The following is a 20,349-nucleotide window of genomic DNA, read 5'->3' as shown; positions in this document are numbered from 1 at the left end:
CGTGCACTTCAAGCTCAATTATCTTGATTCCTATGATAGATATCAGAAATATGTTGACGGATAAAATATTGGTGATATTTTGATTAGTAATTTATCAGTTGGCCACTTTTCAATATCTCTTGAAAGAATTGAGATAATTGAGCTCAAAGCACGCATAGGGTGGGATTTTATTAGAGCAAATGCGGATCTTCGTGCAAAACTGTACCTACTCTCATCTTTCCGATTTAAAAAAAGTCAGAATTCAAGTTTCCGATTACAATACTATATTCATTAAAGCCCCATTACTACTTCATTCACGAGTTGCCTTTAGTACCAATTTCGAAAAGTTACATTACCTTTAACAAATTCAAAAGTGCCCATTGTTTCCGTTTCTGTTGCCAACTTGTCTCTCAATTTGTCTTTATTCTAATATATATTTTCACCCTTTTCCCTCTTCTCCTTCTTCTCTGTCTCTTTTTGCCACAACTTAATCGTCTAAATGCGTGTTTAATTGAGTAGACACACACAAATACATGGAATGAACAAAACACGGTGTTGGAATTGGTGGAGAGAGACTCGATTGGGTGGTGGTGACCCAACTTACTCACTTTTATCGCTTTTATTATTCGATTCGTTTTCCATTCTCTTTCTCTTTCTCTCTTTTGGAACCAGGCAGCAGCACTCACAAATTGAACAACAACTCTCACATTTTTAGTCTTTACTCATACCAACTACGGTAGTCTGGGACCATCACAATCTTCTTTTTATTTTGAATCTAAAAGCCAAAAGAAGAAGACATTGTGAATAAGAAAGTTGGAAACCCGATCCGTGTGTTGGGTCCCACTTAAAGACGTCAAAAGCTTCGATACTTTAAAGAAAGTCACTGGTCTGCTTCTGCTGCCAAATACATACATAGTTATCAAGTTTCGTTTTGTATTGGGGATGGAGGAGAAGGTCCCCACTTTTCAAATGGACACATTAGTTTTCAAGGAGCAGGAAATAACTTGGATCAAAATTTTTTGGGGGAATGGGAGGACGGGAAAAAAACTTCGACAGGATACAGTTCAAATTTTTATAAGACTACACTATTCATGTACTCTTTGGGATTGTTGTATTTTTGGAGAATTCTGGAATTTCCATTTTTTCGATCGAGCTCCAACCTATAAAGCAGACGGACCACAGACGGGTCACAGGCGCTCCAGCTCTGTCTTTTCCGGAAAATTGAAAATCTAAAGATCTCGCTTACGACATATACCTATAGTCTTAAAAATTTTTTTTATATATCGTAATTTTTTTGAATCGAACCAAAAATAGCGGTTGTTTGGAAGAGTATTGCCGGTGGCCGTTGCCGAAGGTCCCACAGAGAAAACTACAGTAACCTAGAAATGCTTTTATTTTCATGATTTATTTTCAATGCGGGTTTTCGTTGAGTTTTCTGTCATTTTTTTCCAAACAAGTCGGAAAAAATTGATAGTGATAAAATTGACTGAAAACGCATGAAAAAAATCGTGACAATGAATTCGAAAGTTAAACATTTTTTAGGTTACGGTAGTTGTCGTTGAGGGAAAAGCCTGAAAGGGGTTTTCTTCCACCTAGACTTCCATTTTTTACTGTGTTCCAGAGTATCTACAGTAATCCTCAACTATAGCCATTCTCTAAAAACACAATACTCCATCTTCTATTCCAAATCCTAATCGTCCTAATTTATCCCGTTTCACTAAATCTAGACATTCCCATCTTCTTCGTTTTCAAATCAAAAATTCAGATTGTGTATTTAGTAAATGAGTCTATCACAAATCTTCCTCCTCTTTTCTCATTCTCAACACAATATACTGTCCTCCCATTTGAAATGAACAAAGCTGTCTTCTGCCGGTTAATGTTGAAAGAGAGATTCGTGACGACTACATAATAAGGGTGACTCGCGGAGTAAACGATCATCCATCAGCGCGGAAAAGGAAAAAAGGGCAACAAATGTTTCCATATGGTTGCAAGGCCACTATGTGGTCTCCATTGTTTCAAATCGGGAACCAACTCGAATTGCGTATGTGATACAGTAACCCTTTTCCAAGTCATAATCCGATCAAAAACATCTGCTCCCCCTGCTTCAAGTTACGCAATCTCGACATTATTTTTCTCTTGCACCCGAGAGAAGAGAGTAGTAAACCAATTGTGTTCGCCTTTTTGATGGACGACACAGAAACTAATGAATGGAAACAGATGAAAATACAAAGGAATGGAAGCAGGAGATTAGGTGGATGGATGGCAAAAAAGGAATTGGATTTTGGAATCGAAAGGAAAAGAACACTACTCGGATTAGTTAGTTTTTCCTCGCCTTCTTTTTTCTAATCTTTGTTTGTACAACATGTCGAAAGAAAAATGATGGAAGTGGTGATGAGGGAAGAGCTGGAAAACTGAAAAATGGAATGAACACATTTTATGAGGATTCTTGCAAAAAGAGCATTGTGTGTGGGGATATGAGGGAGTCAGAAGTAGGTATTTCACGAAAATAGTTAGAAGTTCAAATTCTGAAAATCTGACTTCCCTCGAAAATTCTTTCGCGTTCTGATTATTACAATATCAGTCTTGTACAAAACATCGGAACTGTGGAAGAGTAACGCCGGTGTCCGTGGTGCAACCTGAAATATGATTTTAGCAGTGAAAACGAGAAAATGAATACGGCAAGTGAAAGATATTTTTAGGTTACGGTAGTTGTCGATGTAGGATCTTCGGGCACGATCACCGCTGATTCTTTGTACAATAATAACATTTCTGAAAACAAGGCTCTAAAAAATTTTGGGCCGGGCTACGAAAATAATTTTTTTCTGGTAGCTGGTCTGAAACTTATGAGTTAAATACTTTAAAACTCTTCCATTCAGTAACTTTTATTTGAAACAATGACCGTTTACGGCTCTTTCTCAAGAGTTTTTTCAACCTCGATATTATGAAAATATAGATGTTTCAGCAAATTTCAAGCTCTTTTGTCTTTTTTTGAACTTCAGGTTTTCAATATGACTGTATTAATAGTAAGTTTTAAGATTTAGTTTCTTTTCACCCGGGGGCGGATAAACGGGAATTGGAAACCCCTGTTACCGTATTACCGAAGATTTCCAGGGCCCGCCCCGGGTTCTCCAAATTTGAAAATTGTTTACAAATTTTTTTGTGAAAAAAAACTATTTTTTATGGGCACTTTTATCTTGAAAAGTTTTTTACTTGACAGAAAAATTGTCCATTTCTTCAGTTGATCCCGAAATTTTTTTTGAAAAGACAGGAAAATTTTTTCTGAAACCCCGGGTCTTGAAAATTCTGAAAAAGCCCGGCCCGGCCCGTTGCAAGTATGATTCCCTCTAATAGAAGCCCATCCAAACTGTGAACTTTCAACTCAATTATTCCTGTGATTTCACAGGAAGCGAGCTGATTGAACTCACAATTGACGGTTCAGGTGTGTTTCTATTAAAGGAAAAACGGGTTGTCAACCAGTTTTGAAGGTTTTGTAATCAGGAAACTGTAATTAAATGGACAGCTGCCTCTGAACTTTTTTTTCATCAAGTATTCAAATTCTTCTCTTCTGAGCCTAACAATTATAAACCATTCGAGGTCAATCTGTCTCTAAGTATCATCGACGTATCCGTGTCGAGACAGGTGTTCCTTCTCATTCTTTTCATTAAACTCCCAAATCCGACCATAAAAGTGCCGTAAATCGGAGAAGCTTTGGGCGAGAAAAAGGTCGGCAAGTCGAAAGAGGAAGACACGTCCTTAATCGGCATCCTTCTCCTCCAGGTGTCTTTTTCGCTTTTTCCCCTTTTCTCAACTACCGTATAAATGGAAGAGTGGACGATTTCGAGAGAGTACAGACATGGCAGATGCTCGAGTGCCTTTTTGATGGCTTCGACGCAAGAATGGTCGACAAAGCAATGTCGAGAAGCGAAGAAGAGAGCATGCACAATCTCTTATTAGATACTATTACTTTTTGAGGATCAGATGGGATTGGGAAATGGAAAAAGGACAAAGAAAATAAGTTTGGGGGGGGAGGGGATGTTTAGTTAAAAGTCAAATCGACCAGGGACTATGGGAAATGCCTACATATCAACTTCGATTATATATATATATATATAACATGTCAGAAATCTGCCAACTGATAAAATGTTGGAGATATGATGATAAACAATTTATCAGTTGACAACTTAGTTATGTCTTCAGAAGAGACCCCCAACTTTGAACTTTGAGCCAATATATCAATTCCTGTTAAATATATTAAGAAGTTGTCAACTGATAAATTGTTTATCATAATATCAAAATCGTTTTGTCAGTTGACACATTTTCTATATCTCGCATAGTAATTGAGATAATTGAGATCAAACTTGACATGTGGAGTGGCAATAGTTTTTTTTCTTTTTTACTTGTATTCTTTTAATTGGGTCCTTTAAGAAATAAATGGGTCCTTTAAGAAATTATTGAAAAATCTTCCTTATTAATAAAACGCTAGAGGCGTCTGTCCGTCCTCGTGTCCGTCTGTGGATTTTTGAAAAAATTGAAAAATACATATATATTTACGTGACCCTTTTATTTAGAAAAAGTGAGAAACGAAGCGACGAACATTTGAAAAAAAATAGATTGAATCGCGCCGAAGGCGCACCAGCTTGCTGGTATTAAATACAAAAACTACAGTGTTGGTTAAACTAATTTTTCAGAATTGTTCCAGTTTTTCGGATCTTAATATCATTCTGAACATTGTCGACTAGTACTCCCATCTCAGCAATCGGAATTCATCACAAAAGAGGCACTCTTATTTCAACATCATGATTTTTATCATTCAAAAATCCGAATATTTTAATAACTTGTAACTCTGAAACAAGTTTTTGCTCTTTCCCTTATTTCTTCCTCCTTCTTTTTTATTCCCCTTATCTAGCCACGTCATCTCCTTCTTCTATTTTTCCAACAACTTTACGGCCATCTTAACGCCTTCACACTTCTCCATCTTCTGATTCATTTTACCGCAACACACCCCGTTTCAACAACCGCTCAACTAATTGAGCTTTTTTCTCCTGGGATCTTCTGCGACTCTTCGTCTCAAACACTATTTCATCTCTCACCGGTCCCAACTTTTATCGCGGCGTCAAACACACTGAGACTCTCTCTCTCTCGAGAAAAAGGATTTGTGCAGAAGTAAATGAGAAACTCGAAGAAGACAAAAGTTAGAATTGAGAAATTTTGTTGAAAAGGGGACGAATTCGAAAAAAAATAGTAGAAAATTTAGAAATTCTGAAAGGAGAAACACTTTGAAATTTGGGGTGGAAAGGGGGCAAGAGTACCGGAAAGAAGTGACAAATGAGACACTTGATGGCAGGAAATTGCATTAAAGGAGCACAGGAAACAACTACTGTATCGTGGATTCGAGAACGAGAGAAGGGAAGATTTTGAAGAAGGGAAAACGAATTTGGGGACTGGTGTAATAAGGATATCTTCCAGCTTTAGAAAAATTTAAAGGGTTTTTTATCCAGAGTATCTAAATTTACAGTATCGGAAGATTTACAAAAAGATATTTTCAGATGATTCTTGGCCATTTTGACCATTTTCAGAAGTGTAGATGCAGGAAATAGGCTGGTAGACGAATAAGATAGGAACGAATCTGTATTCTGAACAACCACAGTTAAAATGACAATCTTTAGGACAGAACTCAAAACTTCGGAAAATACCAAAAAGTTTACCAGGAGTCCAGTACAATACATATAATTGAAGAGTTTGACTATCAGAGATTATTGAAGCTGAAATTTTCATACAATTCGAACGTATGACACACTCTTTTTTTTGGATTACTGTAGTTTAGGATTACCGTAGATTATTGTATTTTCAGCAGAGATGTCCGGTTTCCGGATTCTACAATATGTGTTTTTAGAACTTTTCTGACCATTTGGGAAACTCAAAATTCCGGATTCCGTATTCGGTATTCCGGATTCCGGGCATTTTTTCATTCCGGCTTCCGTATTCCGGATTCCGGAAAATTAGTTCCATTCCGTATTCTGGATTCCGAGAAAATTATTTTATTCCGGATTCCGTTTCCGTTTTTCAAAAAAGGCATTCAGGAAATCTCTGATTTTCAGTTTTTTTAGATTTTCGCGTTTCAGGATTACTCCAGTTTCTTATTGTGGAATTTTCAGAACTTCTGGATTAGTGTAGCTAAGGACTACTGTATATTACTGAAAATTTCAAATCTGAAGATTTTTGGATATCAGGATTACTGTAGATCATTGTAATTTTCAATTTGTAGATTTTTCAATTTGAAAATTTCAAAAACTGTAGTATTAAAAATACATTTATTTCATCGCCTTTTTTTTTACAAAAAAAGACACAAATGACGAATTTGAGTGCTCCCTATTAATTGACAAGTTGAATAAGAAGGAATCAACTAATGACACAACATCCAGTGGTCTTCTGTTTCTCTGGTTTTGCCTGTGGAGTACTTGCGGCGGCCGGAGGAGCTGCCGGTGTCAATTTGCTCTGAATCTTCTTCTCTGACTGAGCATTTCCTGGAGTCCCCTGTCCTTGACCTCCTGATCCTTTCATCGATTCATCCTTTTTCACTTTCTTGCTCATTTCTGTTTCCTTTTTCTCTTGTTGCTTTCGACTTTCCGTCTTGTTCTTTACTTCTTTCTCTTTCTCTTTTTTTTTGACTTCTTCGGAAAGTGATTGAGTCTTATGTGTTACCTGAAACCATACAAAGTAATACAAAAACCCTCTTCCATTTCTTACCAATCTCTTCATTTCAGCTTCCTCTTCCTTGCTCGTTTCCTTACTTTCCTTGCTCTTACTATCCGTCGTACTACCTTTCTTTTCTTTTGTCTTCATTTTTTTCTTCTCCTTCACTGGATCATCATCTTCACTCAGACTCAACTCCACAATATCATATCCTTTACGCTGCATCACAGCTGCCGCCATCTTTTCGTTTTTAGCGAACTGAATGAAATTGGGTTAAAATTATAATTTTTAAAAAAAAATTTTTAAAAGTTTACCTTGCCGAAATGGTCAATATAGATGTTTCAACCAAAGAAAATGATCAGAACCATCAGGGGTTTAAGAGTCATGGATTTTGAAGTGGAAACGGTAGTTCACGTAATTTTTTGAACTTCTGTAAATGATATGTGAGAAGCGTGGGGACCTGGTATTTATATGGATAAGAAAGAAAGATATAAGAGAGTGAAGCTCCACCGGTTTCCAATTAAGGGGACAAACTTTTTGAATTTCCTGAAAATTATGATTGGTATAATTCCCATCTGATTCTAATAGTTGATATCAAAACTAAGTTTCACAGTTCCGATGCCTTCCAAACTTTTGAAAATACACAAGTAGTTTGCAATTTATGAAAACGGATAAAATTTAACAAGTTTTCAGACTTTCGAAATTTCAGAATTTTAGGTTTTCAGACTTTCAGAAACAGAAATTTCGAATTTCTGACACTCGCAATCTCGGAGTTTCCGAATATGAAAGTCTCAGGAATTTGAGATTCTCAGACTTCCAAAAACTCAGAATTTCAAGAACTCAACATTTTAGAAGTTCAGAGATTCAGAATCTCAAAAATTATGAGTCATAATCTCAGAATTTCAGAATTGCAGATTTTCAGATTTTCAGAATGTCAGGATTTCTGAATTTTAGGCTTTTCAGAAGTTTCAAAAAAAAACCTTCAGAAATTCAGGACTTTCAGAATAAGAACTTCCGATTTTTATCGATTTCATTGGCTCCACCATTTCTTCAAACCGACTTGAACCCACTATCTAGATCTCAGATCCTCTGGCGAACTACAGTAATCCACAAATCTCGTTACGGCTTCCGTCTCATCTCAAGAACTCGTTTCTTCCTTTTGCTCTTTCGATACTTCTTTTCCTTTTCACCCAAATGGGACCCATATCGAAGTGCCACTTTCCGGTTTTCTCAAATGTCGATATATTGCCTTTTCGAATGCGATGTCTTCTTCTTCTTCTTCTTCCACGGAAACAAACACTTCTCAATTCCTCATTCTTTTTGTCATTTGGTGTCAGATGAGGCAAGAAAAATAGCACAAGGATATAGAATAGAATAGAAGCAAGGGACTGTCATATAATTATCTGTGATACTCCTTCTCTTTTTCTCCATTGACCGTATGTTTTTTTGGGGCGAACAAAAGAAAACAAGAGAATATCGGATTTCCGGTGAAGAAGATCTTATCTCATGTATACGCAACACGTATTGCACATGATGATAATTGGGTTAGAAAAACAACAGTTCGATGGGAAAATTGGTTAGATATGAGAAAAAAGGGATTCTAAGAAAATGGAGTTACAGTCTAATGTGTTTTTTCGAAACGCAGAACCTGATGTTTCGGAACCACGACGTTTTAGAACTCGGAATTTGAGAAACTGATGTTTCAGAACCCGACGTTTCGGAACTACAACGTTTCAGTACTCGATATTTCAGAACACGCCTTTTTTTAGAACTCGAAGTTTCGAAACCACGACGTTTTAGAGCTCGACATTTGAGAATCTGATGTTTCCGAACACGACGTTTCAGAACATTTTCTGCTTTTTGCTTAATGTGTTCGAACACCAGATGAGTATCGTTCATTTTAATGTGTTATTCTGAACTGTGTGAATTGGAACTTTTATGAATTTGAGCGTCACTTCAACTGCTTTCTAGGTCCAGAAATCCCAGATTTGGGCGCTTTGGGCGCGGCATAACCAAAGATATTTGTACGTGGTCACTTTCCCTTATCTCTTCCCAGATCTTCCAACTCTGCCTCATAAATACCGCTGAAAACTAGTAAATCCTCAATTACTATAAATATTGTAATAAGGAACTCTCTGCACGATAAGCAGTTCATCGGAATTATGAGTGTAGCGCCACCGAGTATTCAAAGGGGACCAATTGAGAAGGAGGTTTACTACCATGGATTCTTGCCAAGAGAAGATGTGAAGACAGTGTTGAAGAGCAACGGAGAATTCCTCATTCGTATTTCGGAACCACGGAAAGGAGAGCAAAGATCATTCATTCTCAGTGTGATGCATAATAATCCACCGAGTCCTGATGAGGAAACATGGATCAAACATTTCGTCATCAAGTATGGTGAGAACAAGTACTTCATTGAAAAGAACGCTTTCATGTCGGTTCAAGAATTGGTTGATCATCATTTAAAAACGAGAGATTCAGTGAAGGACGAGGTCTATCTTCTGAAGGCCTTGCCACGTCAATCATGGGAGTTGGACCACGAAAACATTGAGATTCTACGAAAGTTGGGAGAAGGAGCGTTTGGAGAAGTGAGCATGGGAAAGCTGAAGTTTCGGAAAGGAGGGAAATCTGTGAACGTTGCTATCAAACAAGCGAAACTATCGAATTTAACGAAGGATCAAATCAAGGAATTCATGGGAGAAGCAAGAGTTATGAGACAGTTCGGACATCCACATGTCGTTCGTTTCTACGGAGTTGCTGCAACAACTGAACCACTTTACATGGTGATGGAATTGGCAACAAATGGAGCACTCGATAGTTACTTGAAGAAGAATCCAGATTTGACGATCGAAAAGAAGAATGAGATGATTCTTCAGGCAGCATGGGGACTCGAATACTTGCACAGTAAACCTGTCATGCACAGAGACATTGCTGCGAGAAACTGCTTGTATGGAGATGGACGTGTCAAAATTTCTGATTTCGGACTTACTCGTAGTGGACACAGTTATCAGGTATCGTAGTCTGCCTAAGTGTCTGTTTATTCATTTTCATTTTCAGGCTGATCCCAACAAGAAAGCTCCGATCCGTTGGTTGGCAGTTGAAGTCATCCGACAGCGTCTTTTCTCTCTGAAGACTGATGTATGGGCGTACGCTGTGATGAGTTGGGAGATCTATAACAATGGAGTAGAGCCTTATCCCGGGATGATGGTTGCTGAAGTTGCGCAGAAAGTTTTGACTGGATACCGAATGGAATTGCCAGCTGACCTGAATCCAGAGATTAGAGCTCTCATCGTAAGTTTACTTCAATAGAGGTCCTAAAACAAATACAAATTTTCAGGGAAGATGCTGGGCTGACAGTGCTGATGAGCGTCCGTCGATGGCTGAGGTTGCTACGGAGCTTCAAAGATGCACTGGAATCATCAGACCGGATTTCGTGGCGTTGGAGAAGGAGATCAAGAAAGAGTTGATGCTGATGAACAATCTCACTAATAAATCTCATGTTCGTAAAGATAAGAAGACGAAGAGCAAGCCACAGATGCCGAAAGGAATGTAGTCGGGTCCTCTATTTTAGTCTTATAACCGTTGAATAAACTTTTTTCTGTGAATTTTTTCATCTTTTTTAGTCAAAATAAATTGGAGAATTCCCTTTTTCCTCCCCGGAAACAAATTTCTCTTTTAAATCCTAATTCTATGACGAAAATCATAAATTTATGTCCAAGTTTAAGCTTTCTAGCTCGCCTGGGAGCCGAGATACGGAACAATAAATTTTTTTGCAATATTTCAAGTTTTTCTAATTTTCTAAGAATTTTTTTCTAAGAACCCTTATGTTTCTGCCAATTTATTTTGTCTAAATTATGTCATCCTCCACCGGATTGTTTGAATATTTTAACTCAAAGAGGTTCTCAAATATTTTATAAAATTAAAAAATTAACAACCCGTTCAAATTAAGGAATAAAAAAAATAATTTATGGTGTCTCATAGTGACTATGGATCAGTTGGACTTCGTGGCAGAGATATTCACTGGGGACCACGTGGAGCACTTCCATCAGTTGAATGTTGTCTGATGTTAGGTAGACCAGATTCTGGAAAATGCGATTTTTCGGAAATTGACTTTTTTGTGTTGAGCGAAAAACATTCCATTATTCTCCTTACCGTTGTGGCTGACAATAGCATCATCATCTTGGCGATCCTAACAGCTGCATGACTCTCACTGGCATTCTGTGTTTCATCTTCCATCGGCTCTCCATAATCTTTCGAATTCACATGGTGATGAAGCATCCGAACAATTCGATTGCCAACATGTCTGACATGATCTTTTCCAGCTTGCGATAAATCAGCAAGTTCTGTAACTTCTGAAATAGATAATTCTCTTTTAACTAATCTACAAATAGCAGCTAGATTCTAGAAGCTTCTATACTTACCATCACTAAAAAGAATTACAGCCAGCATCAGAACAATTTCTGTTTCGTCTAATTGCAGTTCCTTGATTGGAATACTCAATGATTCAAACATTCTGCTACTGGATCCTTTGACATCTGGGACGCATTGAGATTCCGTTTGTCTTGGGAAATATGCTCCATTTGAGTAGCAGACTCCATCGCATCCTGCTTGAACTGTCCAGTTTGCACATAGCCACCAATGAAATGATCCGTATCGATTCTTAGCCAGAACGATCTGATCTTGAATTGACATTTGATTAAATTCTGGAAGAGCACGGAGCCAATCGGAAAACAGTACGAAATTCCTTCTCCATTCATCCATGACATCTTGAACAGTGGCGATTCTCTCTCCAGTTATAACTAAAGGAGTCCTTGGAAACATCATACCAGGATTGAAAAATGCATTCATAAATACCACTTTTGTAGCACATGTTTCTGTTTCCATCTTGATTTCTGGTTCTTCTTTTTTCACAACAGGATCTACATACGAACAAACTGCTCTATGCATTTCTACCAATTGCTCCGAAAACCTGGCCATTTCTGCTTCTATACTGGGCAAAGGGACTGCAAGATCCGTTGGTTTCTGCTCGTCTGCATCGGTTTGAATTTCCACCGAACACGTGTCTGGAGACGATAGATCTTTGTAATCGTCCTCTTCGACATCTTGGTTCTGATCTGGAGATCCTTTCTGTTCTCGTTCCGATTGGACGGCTCTTGGATTCATTCCAGCTACGAAGCATTGTTTCAGACGACAAGCTCGGCATACGTTACGGTGTTCTGGAAAAATGTTTTGGGTGGAGAAATGCTTTTGAGGAAATTCTGGGTTTTGTAATTTTTTGAATTACATAAATGTTCTAATCTTATATTTTTCAGAATTCTAAGAAATTTGAAAGTTTGCAGGCACTCTAAATTCGTACTACTATTGGCGTTTTTCCTGAGTTTTTAACTCTGGGGGGGGGGGGGGTTTCAGTAACATTTTTCCTGTTTTTTTTTTAATTTTCGGAGTTACAAAAATCTTATCAGTTTTTTTTTGGAACGTCTTGTAAAAGCGCTCAAATGCGAATGAATGTTCCATTGGAAAAAGGGCAGGTATTTTGAATTATTTTGAAAGACGCACCGGGACAAATTATGTCAAAAAATAATCTCGCCAAGAAGGAATGTCTTAAATTTCAACTTTTTTCATTTTAAAATCTGGGCCCACTGGGTCAAACCATGCCGAGCCGGGAAAGTAGTGGGCCCTAAAAATCTCCGGCTCTTACAGTAAACCGACAAAATTTTGAACTACAAACACACTAAATATGTTCTGTAAATATGAAACAGTCCAAGATTTTTTTGTTGTCTGTCCACAAGAGATCACAATTTGTGTGTGTTTTCGTTTACTTTTCCTAATCCTCATCATCAAAACACAACCATTTCTCTTTTCTTTTTTCTCACCTTTTGCAATAGCGCATCGTCCCTCGAAACGACATAAGTACTGACGATTGTTCCAAACACTGCAATTAAATGTATATGTACATCTTAAAACGGTGAAGACTTCAATGATACAAAAGATCATATGATCGGCTAAAAAGAGGAGGAAACAAATACAACATTTCGGTCTCTTTGAGAAGATTCACGTATCAATAGGAAGAAGGAGAAGAAGGAAAAGGATACAGATATGGGATATGATCAAATTGAACTTTCGGGAGACAAACCGAGATGAAAACACAAAAGGGATAGTGTTTTCTAGTGAACCGTAGTCACTGGTTAATGATTTTTGTAAGGTTACGGATGAAGGACAGAACGAGATATCAAAGAGATACTGATTACTGTAGATTCATTTTCTCGGACCTAAACGGCTCAAAAGTGTTTGGGCTGCTAAAAATGGACCCTCCAAGCTTTTCCTGCTCATCTAAACAAACTACAAACCACGTTTCGAAAAAAAGTGTGTTTGTTCTATTCTGTGTATGTGATTCGTTTCAAATACTTATGGGTTTGATCACATAAAAATCGTGTTTTCTGTATTCTAAAAGTCTCATCATGTATAATTCCAAAACGAGTCCAAAGTGAGACTCCAGTGACTGTTTTTGGACATTTTTGGAGTTTGTGATTCGTGAGAAAAAACACTTTCTGCAAAATATTCTAGAGTTTACTGACGTCAAGAAGGACATGAATGAGTATGTGACTTTTCCTGCCAAAAATTAGAAACGAAAATCAAAATTCAAAGTGTCAAATTTACAAAAAGTTCGAATTTTCCAGGGGTGCAGTAATCTGAAAAACTGTGGGCCCAAAATTTCGGAAACTTTTTCAAGCCATCTCGGAATGAAGAAGGCGTAATTTTTCATCGAAAAAAAAATGAGAATTTTCAAAAATTGAGGAATTTTGAATCAAAAATTCGTTTGGTCAAAATTTTGGCCATCTAATATTTTCGAAAGTATGTTATTTAAAAAGGGTTATTTTCTCTTTTATATTTTTTGAAATCAAAAATAATTTTTCAAATTCTGGCTCCGCGTACCGTAAAACCTGTAATAGAAGGGCCTTTATCCCTCTGTTATAGAAAGGCTTTTAACTTTGATCCTGTACATCTCATTTCACGTCAAAGATATGAGGAAGTGGTCAATTGATAAATTGTTTATCATAATATCGAAAACATTTTGCCCGTTAACCAATTATAGATATCTGTCACAGGAACCAAGATAAATTGGCTCAAACTTAACAGTGTGGACCATTGAATGTGTGTGAAAACTTCTTCATGCACCTCTTCTAAAGTCCAAATTGTCCAAATTTTGTAGTTTTCGTAGACTAGAGACTTCTCTTCCTTTCAAAAAAGTCCAGAGTGTTTAGCTAATCTCTCTAATATTATATTCTAGTTCTTCTCCCTCCCTTGGTGTCGTTTTCAATTCATTTATTTTTCTTCCAATCACTGATCTTCTTATCTCTTCATGTCCCTTTCCGATCATTTGATCGTTTAACCTTTTCGCTACTATTTTCATGCATATATTTGTATACAGACTCTATTCTTTTGTTTCTCTTCTTCTTCTTCTTTTTCTTTTCCTCCTCTCCTTTAAAAGTCGGCAAAGTCCAAAAATCAAAAGATCAGAAATACCTGCGACGGAAGAATCCTTTGCATCCATTACAAGCGTTCACTCCATAGTGTTTACCGAATGCTTGATCCCCACAAACGACGCATATCAGATTCACCGTTGAGTTTTTCCTTCGACCTCTTCCGTGACCTGGAAATTGATAAAGAAACATTGAACTTTTGTACAAAGAACTTTTGAAAGAGAGTCTAGTTGTTTCAATGAACGTATAAGTGTACATAAACGTCATATTTTACCAAGAGACCGTAATCAGAAGGGTTTCTTAATTTGCATTGATATGAGAACCAATTCACAAAATACGGTTTCCGATTCCACTGATTTTTGAAAATCGGGGCGTTTGCTAGTTTGAACTTTTGATTTTTGTGTCTATTATTTTTTTCCTAGACCCATTTTCCATTTCCCCACGTGCCATTCTAATTTGACATACATCGAAATATAACATGATCTGATTAGGAATGTTTTGGATGATACCGTAATCGCATTGTTGTTTTTTTTTGGGAAGGAGAGACATTAAGTTGTAAGATCACAAAAATGGATCATTGAGTAGAGTTCAAACAGAGCAAAATTTGGAGAAGATCGAGATTGAATAAACCATACTCATCTGGATTCACGAGTACAGTGTTCAAAATGATAGATTTGGAAAACCAGAGTACTGTGTTTCCTCTAATTAAGCCGACCCTATACACACACTTTGAGCTCAATTATTTCAATTTCTATAAGAGATATCAAAAATATGTCAACTGATAAAATGTTGGTAAACATACAACAAATAATTTACCATTTAAACGTTTTAAAATATCTTTTGAAGGAACCGAGATAATCAAAGTTGCCGTCCCCCGTTCGATGCACCATGTGGCGATGGGCTTCTACTAGAGAAAATATAGTTTTTGAGAAAAAAGAGGATTCTAATAGTAATTAGAATGAATTTCAAATTAAAAATAAGACAATTTCAAAGTTCTCTTTCAGAATCCTCGGATCAAATCCAGTATCGGATAACAATACCATAAAATCTCTAATAGAGTTGCACCTTGAGCAATTGGCTCAGCTAACTACCGCACGGGAAGTGTAGGATCCAAAAGCTAAGAAATCGTACCTGTAGACGTCGTACTTTGTGCTGTAGAAGCTGTTGATGGTGTCGGCATACTAACAGGTAATGAATAGTGATGAATAGCCGCAATGCCAGCTGTAGTTCCTTGGCTAAAATGGACGGCGTGGCGTAGAATATCGTCGATGGCGCTCGACGAGAGTGTTGAAAACATTGTGGAGTACCTGTAGAGATTTAGAGAAGTCAAGGAATTGGGCGGAGCTTATGGAAAAGGAGAAGAAGCAATCGGAAAAGAGAATCAGAGGGGAGCAACATTTTGATCGGAGAATAGAGATTTTGTGACACATCAGAGTGGAGGAGTGTCTAGAACTGTATTTCATGGGGTAAGACCAGAGTTCTGTTTCGTTTCTCAGTCTGCGTCTCCTCTTTAGAATAGAGAGAAGAGAAGTTTGCGAGGATTTTGTAGCCTTTTGAAAAGTATGCAAATAATATATAATATAACAATGAAAAAGGGCTCTCGGTCTCTTTCCGGAGCACAACTGTTTTGTTGGTCACTCGGTCAACGACGCCATAGTTTTGGATGCGATGACGTGGAAATACTTCCAATTGAAGAAGGAAATGCTTCCTAATTAAGGTGTAGTCTAACTACAAACATAAAGGATCAGATCACAGAATTGAAGAAGTGAACCAGATGTGTCTAGAACTAGAGAATTTCCAGGAAAAGGCGGGAAGCTGGGAAAGATCAAGAATGGGTTGTCTAAACATTTTAATAGATTTCTATGAATTGGGTTTACTAGGAACCAAAATATGAAATATATATTCTGGTATGAGAGAATAATGAGAAAGTGGTAAGATCTAGAACATGTTCTCAAAATTGAGACTCAAAAAGGTAAAGTTTTGAAACTAAAGAATTGTGTGCAATTTTTTATTTGGTTATCCAGAAACGTTTAAATTTTTATTCTTCAGAATTAGCTTTATGCTTTTGCAGTTCTGGATATTATAAAAAGCAAAGTAAAATAAATTCTCTCTCTCTCTCTCTCTCTCTCTCTCTCTCTCTCTCTCTCTCTCTCTCTATCTCTAACATTTTCGAAAAGCCATTAGACCACCCATATTTTCATAATGACAATTTGAGACTTGATACCAGCCAAATATGATGACATTCATAACTAATTTAGCATTTCAAACTTTGGTATCCGCCCTAAAAACATCACTTTGCAAGTTCCAAAAAAATCACCAACCTCTTATCAATAGCTCTAAGTGTTAAAGAAGGAGTCGCCCTGTATCAATGTATGAGTTTTGGACAGAAGGAGACATTGATAGGAGGTTATTGTTTCAAAAGATCAAAACTTTCATTTTTATTCTTTTTCTTTTTTGGGATGGAAACGGAAATGATGTGGTGAGTATTATCTGTGGGGCACATTTTTCAAAATATGGACAGATGCCAAAATATAAAATTCAGACAACCGAAAAATAGTCCGAAAACCTGGAAGCTTCACGAATTCGCAACTTGTTCTTGATGGGTCAATCTAATACTCACAGTACTGTTTCAATTTTGGTATTGAATACCGTAAAACCTGTAATAGAAAGGTCCCTTAACTTCAAGCAAAAGTGTTACGGTAAAACCTGTAATAGGAGGGCTCCCACAGTGTCAAGTTTAAGCTCTATTATCTCAATTCCTATGCAAGATATCAGAAATGTGTCAAGTGACAAAAAACTTCTGATATTTTGATAAACACTTTATCAGTTTACTCTTTTTATATTTTTTACAAGAACCAAGATAAATTGGCTCCAATTTAAAAACTAGATGGCTCTTCTATTACAGGTTTCATGGCAGTGTAATATAAATCTAAACCAGGCTGCAGACAGCAGATGAATAATTGAACTAAAAACTTTTAAGTTTTTGACATTTGCTAATTCCGACGCCAGCTTTTCAGTCTCAGTACACTCAGATCAGTTTATTGACTATCCCCAAAAATTGTTTCATCATCAAATCACCACTCTTTCACTAATTTGACATACAGTACCAATAATCATCATATTCTGATTCGTGTATCTTGTGCTGATCTACTCCACCCCTCTCCATCGTAAAACTACAATCACAACCTTCACAAATTCTCTTTGTCACAATACACAGATGATGACAAAAAGTTGCGCAAAAAGTGGAGGTATATAGTGTCTCTCGGGATACAAAACCCCTCCGATCTTGTGCCAGCTTACGAAATACGAAATGTACTGGTTGGGATGACACAGAACAAAATGACAGTAATCATAAAACACAGGTCACAAATGGTTTTGAAGGAGAAGCAGTAAAAAAATCATAAAGAAGAAGAAGAAGAAATATGGGTTTAGATGAACATTTTGATCCTTTTTCCCGAGACTACCCTTGTATTTTGTAGTTGATGTTACATGCTCTACAGTTCACTCAATGCCTGTTTCCGTGAAAAGTCAACAATTAATACCAAAAGGAAAAATAAAAGAAGAAAGAAAAGAGAATTGAGAATGTAGGAGACCTGTAGTTTGTGTCCGTATCCAAATTCGAACAATTGTAGACAAGGGAAAGAAGAAATCGAGAGAAAAAAGAAGAGATAAATGATAAGAGGAGATATAAAGAGATCGAAAAGATACAGGTTATCAGGGTTGATATTATAGCTGTAGTCTGATTGTATTCGGACGTTCAAAATGGAAAAAATTAGAGTAGGAAAACTCAAAAAGTACGGTTTAGATAATAGCTCATCAACGAAATAAATAAATAAAAACTGTCTATTTTTGTTGGAAATCTGCTTGTTGTTTAGATTTAAAATATAAAAAAATGATTCTGGATTTTTTATAATAAAACCATTTTGACCGTAGTTATGGAAATTTCCAACTTCAACGAACTCTGTATTTCCCATAATGTGAATTCAGGAAAAAAAGCGCTGATGGCACACCAGATCTACTCACTAAGTACCTCCACTTCAAAAATCTGAATACGGACCTTTGAATTCTACAGAGAAATTGAAATTGTCAAAAAAAATTGGCACAATGAAACGATGCATTTATGTATGACCCATAGAAAGGTGAATTCATTTTCTTGATCTCCGTTTCAAGAAGTTATTTATCGCTTTTCGGAATCTTTCATAGTTTGTGCCGTCTGTAGATCTGTAGATGGATACTAGGCCGTACAAGTTGAATAGAAACTGAAAAGTGATACTGTATGGTCAAAAGATCAATTGAAATTTGATCAAACTGTCCAGGTTTCAGAGGGTCATGGAAAAAAAAACAGAAAAAAGAAACAAGAAAAATGAGTCATGATGACGTTGGTGGAGAAGCAAATGGTTTTGAATATTGACGTCATGATTCTGAAGGAATTATAGAGGGAAAGTGGACAGAAGACATCAAAACTGTGCGGGGCTGCCAATTTTATAACTAAAAAGAGAAGAAAAAGAAGGCACTAGAATCAAGATGTTTAATTGGTTCAGGCAAATTCAAATTCAGGAAAAATGCGTCAGATTCGAAAATCAAGAAAGTTACTGATTAACTCTAGATCATGGTTTGTTTTGTTTGCAGACACTTCTTCTGATTTGTCCTATCTCAAAGTACGGCCACATCCACGTAACCTGTTTTTAATGCAACTAAACTGTTCCAACGTTGACTAATATGCTAATTTTATTCAAATTCCAACCTCGCGGAGAAGGTCAGATCGTTTTTTGTTGGTAAGTCTGACCGGGAACAAATGGAAAATTTCATGGACAACGGAAAATAAATGTTTGCAGAAGAGGAACTTCCAGACGATCAATAATGGAATGCGATATCGTAGGAGACAATCCAATTAATCGTGTGAGGAATCAAAATGATACTATACAGCCGGAAAACGATGGATGAAGAATTGCGATTTACGACAAAGATCACTTTCAAAGAACCTACATTTCGATTTAGATAAAGTGCTGTACAGGTCATGGATTTCTTGTGGAGATTGGACCTTGCAAAATCGGTGAAAAGCTGGTTACGATCTCGAAACATTTTTACACAGAAAAACTCCATATTACAGATTTGCTTTGTTTGGATACCAGCAGGGATGTTCAGAGCGGTCTTTCGGAATTTTTCGGAATGTCAAAAATTCCGAGTTTCAAAATTTCCGAATTTCGAAACTTTGAAATTTCACTTCCCCATCAAACAAGCTCAAAAAGTTGACCAACAAGTTACGAAAACGCAGAAAAGTTCTGAATTAATTCCGCTTGAGACCTGCAAAGAAACTTTCGGCGCCTTTGATATACTGTAGTTCAAAATCTCCATCCCCAAAAAAAAGCATCAGGTAAATTCCAAAAATGGTCAGAATTTTCGGAATTTTGGGATACTCCAAGTTCTTTCCCAAACATCTCTGGTTTGGATACAAATCTTTTAATGGAAAGTGGCAAATTTTTCTGCAACCATAGATCAGAGGATCCTGATTCCACCTACGTGTTTTGGATGATTCGGAAAATTTGTTCTGATCGGATCGGATCATGCTCGATTTTTTTGGTTAAGATCCTAAAAGTGCACCTAGAGCATTTTTGCCGTAATGGCTAGAAGGTAGTCTTCCTACTTCTGGTTAAAATCCTCATACTAACGAAATTTGGTTAAAATATTGAAAAAGTGTTTCGATTTGACAATCCCACATCGAACTCAAAACTTGTTGTCTGGTACTTCCGAAATGATTCTGATCTTGAAACATTCAATCTAAATTTATTTATTTTTATCTTATTCAAAGATTGATTCGAGACGAGACTACAAAGCTAGAAAGCATTAAATCACCCCTGGGTGGCTTTGAATTGCGTAAATATAAATATGCATCAAGAAAATACCCTTTGCAAGGGTAATCGAATAATCAGAGAGATATGTAAAGAATGAAACATAGTTCGACTATCGAGTACAAATTTTAAAGAACTGCAATGAATGAATATAGAATTTTATGGAAAGAAGTGGTGGGGGAAACATCTGAAAATAGGGCTTTATTGTTATTAAGTTGTCAGAAAAAGTGTTGCAGAGATTAGATGAAAGGATGATAGTCAGAAAGTTGGGGTTTAGGATAATTTTCGAATAAAAAAGAAAGGCAAAAAATTGAGATAAATCAGAAGTTTCGAAAATACAGCTTGAA

At 36.8% G+C, this 20,349-nt stretch overlaps 3 protein-coding genes across 3 annotated transcripts; 1 reads left to right on the top strand and 2 right to left on the bottom strand.

The window, feature by feature from the left end:
- Nucleotides 1-6,378: 6,378 nt before the first annotated feature.
- Nucleotides 6,379-6,912, bottom strand: CBG03858 (the record flags this gene model as incomplete). Its single annotated transcript, XM_002639244.1, has 2 exons — nt 6,379-6,681; nt 6,727-6,912. The coding sequence occupies 2 exons, from the start codon at nt 6,910-6,912 to the stop codon at nt 6,379-6,381; spliced, it is 489 nt and encodes a 162-aa protein (XP_002639290.1).
- A 1,922-nt stretch (nt 6,913-8,834) lies between these two features.
- CBG03859 lies at nt 8,835-10,225 on the top strand (the record flags this gene model as incomplete). Its single annotated transcript, XM_002639245.1, has 3 exons — nt 8,835-9,683; nt 9,730-9,963; nt 10,010-10,225. 3 exons carry the CDS (start codon nt 8,835-8,837, stop codon nt 10,223-10,225), a joined length of 1,299 nt encoding a protein of 432 aa, XP_002639291.1.
- Nucleotides 10,226-10,637: 412 nt separating this feature from the next.
- Cbr-nhr-62 lies at nt 10,638-15,450 on the bottom strand (the record flags this gene model as incomplete). The annotated part of the gene is made up of 6 exons (XM_002639246.1): nt 10,638-10,754; nt 10,825-11,024; nt 11,094-11,888; nt 12,546-12,604; nt 14,197-14,323; nt 15,285-15,450. 6 exons carry the CDS (start codon nt 15,448-15,450, stop codon nt 10,638-10,640), a joined length of 1,464 nt encoding a protein of 487 aa, XP_002639292.1.
- Nucleotides 15,451-20,349: the final 4,899 nt, after the last annotated feature.

Source organism: Caenorhabditis briggsae (genome assembly GCF_000004555.2).
Source record: "Caenorhabditis briggsae complete genome, chrI, whole genome shotgun sequence".
NCBI classification, from domain to species: domain Eukaryota; kingdom Metazoa; phylum Nematoda; class Chromadorea; order Rhabditida; family Rhabditidae; genus Caenorhabditis; species Caenorhabditis briggsae.
This window is presented reverse-complemented; position numbering and strand designations above follow the sequence as displayed.